Source organism: Agrilus planipennis, unplaced genomic scaffold (assembly GCF_000699045.2).
Source record: "Agrilus planipennis isolate EAB-ADULT unplaced genomic scaffold, Apla_2.0 scaffold13, whole genome shotgun sequence".
Lineage (NCBI taxonomy): Eukaryota > Metazoa > Arthropoda > Insecta > Coleoptera > Buprestidae > Agrilus > Agrilus planipennis.
In genome coordinates, this window is record NW_020439040.1 from 2178403 (window position 1) to 2188322 (window position 9920).

Genomic DNA, 9920 nt, shown 5'->3' on the forward strand with positions numbered 1-9920 from the left:
CCAGTGCCCTAGAAAATTAAAATGAGACAGTACGTACAAAAGGGTAAAAAAATTAAAAAGATCTGGTTCATTTATTTATTTAAAATAGACGTAATAAATTCTAGCCAGTTCTATTACCTATATGGCTAATATATTTCGGCATAAAATATAATCACAATTATTAATAATCAACTCGATCGATTTTGATACCTATCTATTTTCTTATCATCATCGTGCCTAATTATGTACAAAATACGAAAATTAATACGACTACATTTACAAGTAGATAATAATTATAATTATTTTCATTATCAACAAAAAACAATAAATTAAGACTCTGAAAACAAAAATGAAGAAAGTTTGACTACAAAATATACTAATACGATTTTCCCGTTAATAAAAAATACTAAACAACCGATCTTTAATCAGACACATAGTGCAAAAAACCTTCCTATAGAAATAGTAACATTTAATTGCATAATTAGTCGATTTTTATATTGCTTGTGCTCTTTTAAATTATAATAAGTTAATAAATCAATAAAATAAACAATAGTATAAATATTTTGTCGTATATTTTTTTAATGAATTGTAGACTTTTGTACTTTACGATTAGTTAAGCACAAAATAAATTTTAAAATGCTGTGAAACTAACGATAATAAAATAAAACAAAAAAATCCTCAAAATAGAACAACAAAAGAATAAAAAAAAAATGAAAAAATAACAAAAAAAGACGATACTATACTGACTTTTGTTTTACTGTTCCGTACTAAAATACGAGTCTTGCATGAGGTAAAGCTTGTCAATAGGATTAGCTATGGCACCTGGTGGCAGGCCCTCATGGGGCCTCGTATTATGGGAATTTTGCATTTCCATATTGTGTATCGACATTGTATCCGACGTTGCTTCGTCCAAATGGTCAAAATTCGTACTGTCGTCTAAGGATATGTCCGAACTACAAAAACTTTCTCCCGAATGTGCTGGATACGCATCTATTATAAAACAGAATTATTTATTAGGGATATGCATGACTATTATTCACCTTAACAAACACTTACCATCGGGAGAATAGGGCATATTGGGATTCAAAGGTTGACTGGACGTTGCGAATGTATCCCCGATACTATTCAATCCCAAATAGTGACCCTGATCGCTTCCTGGAGACTCCTGCTTGATAATTTTCTCGTCTTTTTCGCTCTTCTCCTTATCAGACGACGTTTTCCCGCCATCGTCTTGCTTGGCTTTCCTCTGAATTTTCTTCATTTTCGCCCTCTGATTTTGAAACCATACTTGAACCACACGGACGCTAAGACCTGTCTCTTTTGCTAGGGCTTCTCTCACTTTTCGACATGGTTTTGGACTTACTTCGAACGAGGCTTTGAATTGACGACGCTGGGCCGACGTCAGTATCGTACGCGGGCGTTTCGGACCCCTTCTACCATCCCTTGGACGTCCTTTAATCAAATATAAAATATGATTATTGTAAATTGTTTCCCTAATTTTAAGTAAAATGTCAATCGTAAAAACAATGATATAATAACCGCAATGTAATTTTTATGCCAACACTAAAATTAAATTGACAAAAAATGTAATTAATAATCATCTTTTTGGTAATATTAGTTATGTTACTGTTGAAAAAGTCATTGTATTTTTATTAAAAGACCCATAAACAAACAATAAAACGATATTTAATAGTTGTCATAATTAAAACGACATATTTACGTATCTCTAACCATACTTCTATCGGAACGATGTACACGCTCCGCCGCAGCGCGCCTGACTAACTTAAGAATGCATTTGTAGCAAATTAATGGCCGCCGCTCGTGGCGCCAAGGCGTCAGCCAATCAGAAATTAGGTCAGATTGCACTTGCACACCTGGGAATCTCCTCTGGTATGCGAAGCTAATTAAAAAAACAAACAATGCACTGACCTTCCCTAACGCTAAGCGCCACAATTTTAAATAAAGAATTGTAAAATAAAATAACTCCACTGTTTATGAATCGTTTTGAATACGGTTTTCACCAAAATTCCTTAAATTAAATAAAAAATTAACTTATGCTATGTTAATGTTAGTGCATATATTTATTTATACAATTTTTCAAACTTCCACACTTTATTTTATTTACCAATCAAAAAGAAAAATAGGAATAACTTTCGTCAATCATTTTGAGGATTCGATTTTTGTATTACCTTCGTCAAGAAGGTCGTCGTCCCCTGAGCCTGCTTGTTGCATCATGTACATTTCTTTCTCGAAGTCTTGTCTACAAAAGAGTTGTCCGGCCCTCAGGACAAATTGTTCGCCTTTTTGTAAGGGTTGACAGCACACGACACATACGAAACAGGGTAGGTGAAAAACATGTTGCTGGGCCCTCATTACCATGTCGTGGGGCAGTACCCTGTCTCCGCAACGTGAACACTTTACACCAAATATCCTGAAAATGGACATTTGAAATTCAAGTTTGTAATCAAACTTTATTAATTAATTTAGACGAAAAATCGACAAGGAATTATTTCTCTTTCATATTTATATTTACTTACAGTAACTATTAACTATTTGATTAACCATCAGTGCATATTATAAAGCCAGTACATCATCGGTAAATTTAACGAAATACGCATTCAACTTTTACTAATATTGAAATTAATAAGTAATTGATATAATTATTCATTTTTCATTTTAATTAATTGTAAAATTGATTCTGAAAATGTATCGGACCCGCCGCATACCGGATCCAAACTGGGTACCCTTCCAATTTCTAAAGTACACAATGAAACCAATATTTACACCAATTGTAACTATTGTTATAGCGTTCGGGTACCTATTTAGTTACAACATGATGAGAATAGAATGACGAAGAATAAAATACAGAGAAAGCTTTCGAATAAAAGCTCTGAGAAAGACGTCACCGAATCGATGGCGCCGTCAACAATTCTCGTTTATTAGCGACGCTAGGAAGCGTCGTATTAGATACCTTGCAGACGCGTCCTTTGAAAAAGATTTAACGTTTTTATTGAATACGCTCCAACAATTTCTGACATCTCATGCATATATAGACTTATATTTATATAGAGATACAGCACCTCACAGTTAGGGTAGAATATCATCAGCAAAGTATGAGTTTTTCAATCAAATGCTTTTGCATATTTCAAATTTCTTAGTTTATTGTAATCTTTTATTTACCTTCAATATATGCTTAAGGCATGAAAAAGAAAAAAGTCGACAATGAAATGGGCACTTAACTTCTATGTTCGGTTAACTCCTTGCCTTACCTGTATACGTACAGGAGTATCTAATATTAATAATGTTGTTACAGACCATTTCAATTTGTTAGAATTGTGACCTTGAAGAAACCTGCGCGAAGATAGAAAGAATACACACTAGGAGTGAGCAAGACAGAAATAGTTGGAACAAGCTTGAACGAGCAGGGCTCTCGAAGGGCGGTCTTAGGAGATCGGCTAAAACTGTACAGTACTAGACGAAAATGTTTAGCAATTTATTAAAACAAAAATGTATATAAATTAACAATAGAAAACAAAGCAAAAGTTTTATAGGTGTGTAGAACGTTAAGTTAATTCACTTGTTATTATTTTTGGCTAAATATGCTNAAAACAAAGCAAACCTAAAGGAAGTAGACGTTCTTTTTTTTAGTTATATAATTTATAAATCACTGCTGCATCCTCTCAACCCATTTATATAAAAAAAAAACACAAAACTAAACAAAAATACAACTTTATTACTAAAACACTTAAAAAGCAACAAAACACATACCATACATACAAAAACGTATTGCAAAACAAGAAAGCTTTTGAAGCAACGAAAAGCATATCATAAATAAAAAATAATGTATTCCTTAATCAAAAAAAAATCATAATCATAAACAGTAAGAAAAATAAATTCCTTAATAATAATTACAATAATAAATACTTTCTAATACCAGACAATCACAAAAATGTCAATAAATACGACTCACTTTGTACAGGATGATCTTCTTCAAGCAGTCTGTAGTCCAATGCACACTTATTTCTCTCAGAATTCGCCCCGACTTCATTATACAACCGAGCTTGCAAATAGAGAACATCTTTGACCCTCGAAAACGCCTCAACTTTCTCAAAACCACTCCTAACATCGTCCAGCATCTTTGCTGCTTCCAGAATTATTTTGTTTCTCTCCCCTTCTGGTTTATGGCCCGCATTGGCAACAACACACTTTACATACAGCAAAACGGCCCTCGCCCTGTCGAAATGCCCCCCGTGGGTCAAGATATGGACCAGACCACCTTCAAGAAGCTCCAGAGCCTGCCCAGGCATCCCCAATAGCAACTGGACGTTAGCCAAATGAAGATGGACAATTGAAGACAGATAATTAAGATGAAAATCGTTTGCATAGACCAAGGAAGAGTTCAGGAGGGATATAATACCCGGGGGAACTGATTCCGGGAAACTACTGTTGCACTGGATCTCTGCCAAAAGTATCATCGCTCGAATTTGGTAGTCTATACGTAGTTTGTGTTTGAGGATCTCAGTGGCCCTTTGATGGGCCTCAGAATAATCTTTCCGGTACAGAAGAAGTTCTGTGAGTCTCAGTTTGCTCTCCCAAGGGTCCACCACAGATATTTTTTGAGCTGCAGTCTCAGCTTCGAACCAGTGGCAATTGTGCAGAGAGCGAATAAAAACGAAAAGATTTTCACACAAAATCCACGAATTGGAAACAGGTTCGTTTGGGAAATGTTCTTTTGCAAGACTTATGAGACTGTTGGTCAACGAATATTCGCCTTGTAACGTGAAGTAGTTGGCCAAATTACAAATGGAAAGACAGAGCGGTTCTCCACAGAAAGACTTCCCCAACACCGCAGTTTCCATGTTCAGATGGAGAAGTAGCTGACTCCAAAGCGAGGACATTTCCGTTTTACCATAAAAAAGCCAAAGGGACGATTTGTGAGCATAACTGGCGGAAATTAGGTCCCCATACGAGTGCTGACAATTGACTATGTCACTTTTAGTTATAGTCTGAAATAAGGCAAAATTAAAGCAACAATTTCAAAAAGGAAATCACAATAATTACGTACCTCAAATATTTGCTTGGGATTCCCACTGGTGACACCTGCATACTGTACAAAAGACTGAATACCCAAAGACATGATGTAAGTCAAGTTCAAATCAAGACTTTTCAATATGGAATGTTCAAGCAATTTATCTTTGTTTGTATTTATTAAACAGTACAACCAAGAAAGGGCATGTTGAAGACAGACGTTATCATTTGCTTCTTGGGCCATTGTAATGGCTTCTTTTAAGGCAGCAAAAGCCTCTTCCCTGTAAAATAAGTAATACATAAGTACAAAAGAACATTAAATAATCATATTTGAGTACCGGTGCTCCATTTGGTAGTGAAGAACAGCCAAATTTAATGCAGCAAACCTGTAGGCTTTGTTCTTTTCATCGCCAGAATTTCGGTTATCAGTCAAATTCATTCTATCAAAACAATGATGAAGACTGTGGACTGCACCACAAAACTCCTTTACTCTCAAGTAGTTTAAATAACTAAGGAAATGCTAAAAAAAAGTTCTCCAAATAAATAAGTAAGGAAAATCTAAAATAACTTACTGCTTCTGCTAAATCTGGATTGGACTTTAAAAGATTTCTTATGTGAAACTGTAATTCTTTAGGATTCAAAGCCTTTCCTTCGTTATTTGACAGTAAAGCTGCCTGAGATGCTATAAAAAGTTCAGCTTGTCTCCTAGACCACTGGTCCTTATCTGAATTCCTAAAAGGCAACAGAAATTAGACAACATTAAAACAACTTCAAATATACTTACCAGTCACTAATCTCTTTGTATTTGCAGGCCATTAAAGGATCAGGGTTGACTTGATGGGCCCTTTTAAATGGTTCATAGTATCTTTTGAATGACTGGAGAACTGCTGTTACTTCAGAAAATGTAAGTTTATCAAAATTTAATAAAAATCTCCTTATGTAATAGCCTAGAGCAATAAACATGTTTACACATAAACTCAAAGACAATTTACCTTTGAACTTACCTACAACGCTGCTTTTATTTATTTGTAAATGTGATGTTTTCCTGACAGTGTCCATGTCTCTTAAAATTAATCTTCTTACTTCATCAATTAAATCTAAAAAGTAGCGCATTCCCTTTGAATTTACATTATCAAGGACCTTATCAAATTCTTTTAAGAGATGTTTGTGGACAGTATATTTATCAGATACAAGCAAGTTTCTAAGTTCCAGCAACGTAAGATCAGGATTTTGTATAAGCTTAAGTATAAGGATACAAAAGTCCTGGACATGCCTAGGTCTTATTTTCTCTAGTGGAAGAACTAAATAAATATCTAAAAACATAACAATATAGAGATTAAATGATTATCAACCCTTTTTGCTTAATTTCTTACCAGAAGTTCGAAATTTAAAAAACTCCTTTAAAAGAATTGCTACTGTTAAACGATGAGGGGTAATTATTTCACGATCCACTTTCTTGGGAAGATTCTCCTTTGGATTTATCATTTTATTTAGTTTTTATATCGTAAAACGCATACTAAACAACCATAATTATTTAAAAACAACTAGGGTTATGTAAACGTCAAACCTTCTATTGGATAATGATCATAGACTATATATAATCTCTATAGAGAGTAAGTAATCTTAGAATTGTTAATTAAATGATTATTCCTAATAAATTAAATCTTTCCTAGAAAACACTGTCGATCATAAGTAAAATTTATGTACTACTACTAATAATAATCAAATGATTAATTTATTAGTAGTAGTATTATTCCCAAGCGTATGGATCTAGCATAGCCACATTCACATTCCACAGAGTATACGTCTATTTACACCATTTACACAAAACAATTAATAGGTTAGTTTAGGTTGACGTTTGGAGGTTATAATAAATATTTTTTACTTGTAAATACCGGTAAATTACAAAATTGAAGGAGATAATGGTATATTTTCATTAACACAGCCTTTGTTCTTAAATGTACTTTGTTTCTTCTTTTCAGTTGTTTTATTCGTTTTTCAAGTCTCTTGTTGGGAAAGATGTTGTAGTTGAATTAAAGAATGACTTAAGGTACCTCAAAAAGTTGTAAACTAATTATTATAATCAAAATTTTACCAATTCTTTCATTTTATAGTATTTGTGGCACCCTACATTCTGTGGACCAGTATTTAAATATTAAATTAACAGACATAAATGTAACTGATACAGAAAAATACCCTCACATGGTAAGAGGTTCTTTACGCCCCATTATAATTAAATAATTGCAAATTTCTATAGCTTTCAGTTAAAAATTGTTTTATACGTGGCTCAGTTGTAAGATATGTACAATTACCAGCTGATGAAGTGGACACCCAATTGTTACAAGATGCAGCACGAAAAGAAGCAGCAGTACCTACAAGATAAATATAAGACCAAAGTGTATTTGATAAGATATTCTCCTATTTTCTAATAAAGTGTACTAAAAAGAATTAATGTCCATCATTACCCACAAAACAATTTTGTATATTAAATGAAAACATGAACAAACTAAATTTTGTAAAATTACTTCATTTCCTGCTAACAATTATCACCTAATATGCTAGAAATAAATATAACTGCATTTAATATAATGTTCCTAACTACAAACAATATTTCTATTCATTTAATTTACAAATAATAAAAAAAAATATTTTTCTCTTTACATAATGATTCTATTTAAAAACGCTTCTACAATATCCCTAAAATTAATACGACAAACTTTCCTGTAAATTGTTAAAGAAAATAAATAAAGTTTTAATTAATAAATAATTCACCGAAATTTTATCTCTCACACCTATTTGAAGCAATTTGTTGAATACATATACTTCATAGAGTGCGCTTTTCCCCGGAGGTGTTCGTGATGGCATTAGCTGAACATCGATCGCTTGCGTTTCATAGGCAGATCTGCTCAGTGGGTGGCGTCACCAAGTGGTTTCATTGTCAGCTAAGAGCGTCGTCGATGCCTTTGTTCGCTCGACTTCGATCCTGGCTCTCATGAATTCATAAATTCTTCCAAATTTAAATGGGGGGCCGGTCTTAAAGTAAAATACACCTCCAAGTAACGGCACTACAGTTCGTAGTATGCCATTTTTTTTTTGTTTCTATATTTAAATTAATGATTGTTATTTAAAAGAAGTAAAATTCATTTTGTTTTGTTATTATTATACTTATCTAATCGTAAAATAACATATTCAACGCAACTATTAAACGTAAACTTTTGAAATATGTACCAATAAAAAGCTAAATACAGGATACTCTTTTAAATTAGAAGCCGGGTCTGGTAATTGATGCTATTATGTATGTATACAACACTGTCAATTACTTGTTAAGTTAATTACACTATTACACCAAAGTAGATCGTTATTATTAGTTACGCGCTACATATTAAGATATCATATTAAAGATTGTATCTCGAGTTAGTCGAGTACCACTGACACACACGTCTTCTTCAGATTCAACGAACAATACAGCACAATAATTAGTTGTAATCTAATCACTCATAACAATGAGTGTAACAACCTAGGATAATAGCTGATGCTAAGTAACTAATTACAATTAAGCACCGACTGCTTAGATATAACCAAGGATCTAAAAGTAAATGTTAACAAATCAAATGTTTGCGACCATGTTATCTCTTCACCAGCCGGTACGTTACGGTTTACTGCACTTTTTTCTACTATGGTGTCGTGTACAAACGCGTTGATGAATTAATTTTATTAATTAGACACATACTGTTGTGAAACAGTTACAAAGTGTTCAAAAACTTAATATTTAACGATCATTACGAAATATTGTAAAGTATTTTTTTGTGCTGTATTTCAAAGGATATAGTTTGATAATCGCTTAATCGCCGAAACAATCATCAATGTTCTTTAATAAATTCTAAAGTAATATGCCAAGTTATTTTTCCCTAAACGACCTAACTATCAATACGATTATTAGTGATATTTCTCAGGAAGGTTACCAATGACACAACGAGATTTGCTTATCAAGTAACTATAATTTTTTGTTTTGATTTAAATCCTTTATCACGAAAGCCTTAATATCGATGGGACTAGCGCAGGTTTATTTATGTAGAATGCAATCAGTTTCATCTAATTGTAAGTTCTTAACATACTTGCGAACAAAAAGAGCACACTATAATTGACTTATTATTCTACTCTTTTATTATCTTGTATTGTTTTTACACCATGTTTTGTAGACCAGGTCAAAGTCAACATTAAAATAAAATAAATAGACAAGCGACAGTAAAAAGTATACGTATTTATAAGTATTTAAGTACGTCACATTTAAGTTTTCTTTATCAAATGTTCCAAAATTATTAGCCTTTATCAAATGTTCCAAAATTATTAGCCAAGTATTTTCCTTCACATGAAACAATAAAAGTCGTAATGAAAAAACAGTAATTTCGTTGTGTTTCTTATCAGCGATAAATTCCGTTGTTAAGTCATTGTAAAGGAAATTAAAGAAAGCAGTAAACTGTACGGCTATGAATTAATTGATGTGAAAAGTATATCATGAGCAAGCGCAATTATTTTAAAGTAATGGTTTATACCTAATTCTTAATTAGAATGTGAGGCACGTATTACCCATAAACCACAAACACATCTCATAAATAATCATATAGGCTATAAAATCACCGTAATGTGATTGACTCTGATTGCTTTCGTAAAAATTTATAAGAAATTACACCTCAACAGCCCCTAATTACCACAAAGGGAGTTTAGTAAATAGGGACAACAAGGAAAAAAAGTTTACATAATCATATAAATATTTTTGTGATGCCGCATCCCCCAATTTTTACATTTCAAGAAATTTTACCTTATAAATACATACGATAACGATTTCGAAAACTTTTTATTTTTGTTGACACTATATGTCGAATTATAAAGTGTCTAGCAAAATGACAATGACC

The 9920-nt window shown here is 32.7% G+C and overlaps 3 protein-coding genes across 4 annotated transcripts in view; 1 reads left to right on the top strand and 2 right to left on the bottom strand.

The window, feature by feature from the left end:
* Positions 1 to 726: 726 nt before the first annotated feature.
* The window catches only part of LOC108744294 (LIM homeobox transcription factor 1-beta), a 14047-nt gene continuing 4853 nt past the window's right edge, over positions 727 to 9920 (bottom strand). Inside the window, exons 3-5 of the mRNA XM_018479998.1 lie at positions 2169 to 2410; positions 1036 to 1431; positions 727 to 969 (exon numbers count right to left, since the gene is read on the bottom strand). Coding sequence (XP_018335500.1) covers positions 734 to 969; positions 1036 to 1431; positions 2169 to 2410 — 874 coding nt within the window. The 3' untranslated portion in view covers positions 727 to 733. The remainder of the gene's footprint in view (positions 970 to 1035; positions 1432 to 2168; positions 2411 to 9920) is intronic.
* Positions 3754 to 6562, bottom strand: LOC108744293 (anaphase-promoting complex subunit 5). Of its 2 annotated transcripts, none has more exons than XM_018479997.1 (7): positions 6381 to 6562; positions 6012 to 6320; positions 5792 to 5900; positions 5580 to 5739; positions 5346 to 5527; positions 5045 to 5288; positions 3754 to 4985 (listed from the first exon to the last, which is right to left on the bottom strand). In XM_018479997.1, the coding sequence occupies exons 1-7, from the start codon at positions 6490 to 6492 to the stop codon at positions 3921 to 3923; spliced, it is 2181 nt and encodes a 726-aa protein (XP_018335499.1). In that variant the 5' UTR covers positions 6493 to 6562; the 3' UTR covers positions 3754 to 3920. The 2 variants fall into 2 exon arrangements, with proteins under 2 accessions (XP_018335499.1, XP_018335498.1); XM_018479996.1 differs by having other exon boundaries at positions 5792 to 5954.
* On the top strand, positions 6845 to 7455 carry LOC108744295 (U6 snRNA-associated Sm-like protein LSm2). Its single transcript, XM_018479999.2, has 4 exons — positions 6845 to 6932; positions 6990 to 7057; positions 7122 to 7212; positions 7265 to 7455. Exons 1-4 carry the CDS (start codon positions 6930 to 6932, stop codon positions 7388 to 7390), a joined length of 288 nt encoding a protein of 95 aa, XP_018335501.1. The 5' UTR covers positions 6845 to 6929; the 3' UTR covers positions 7391 to 7455.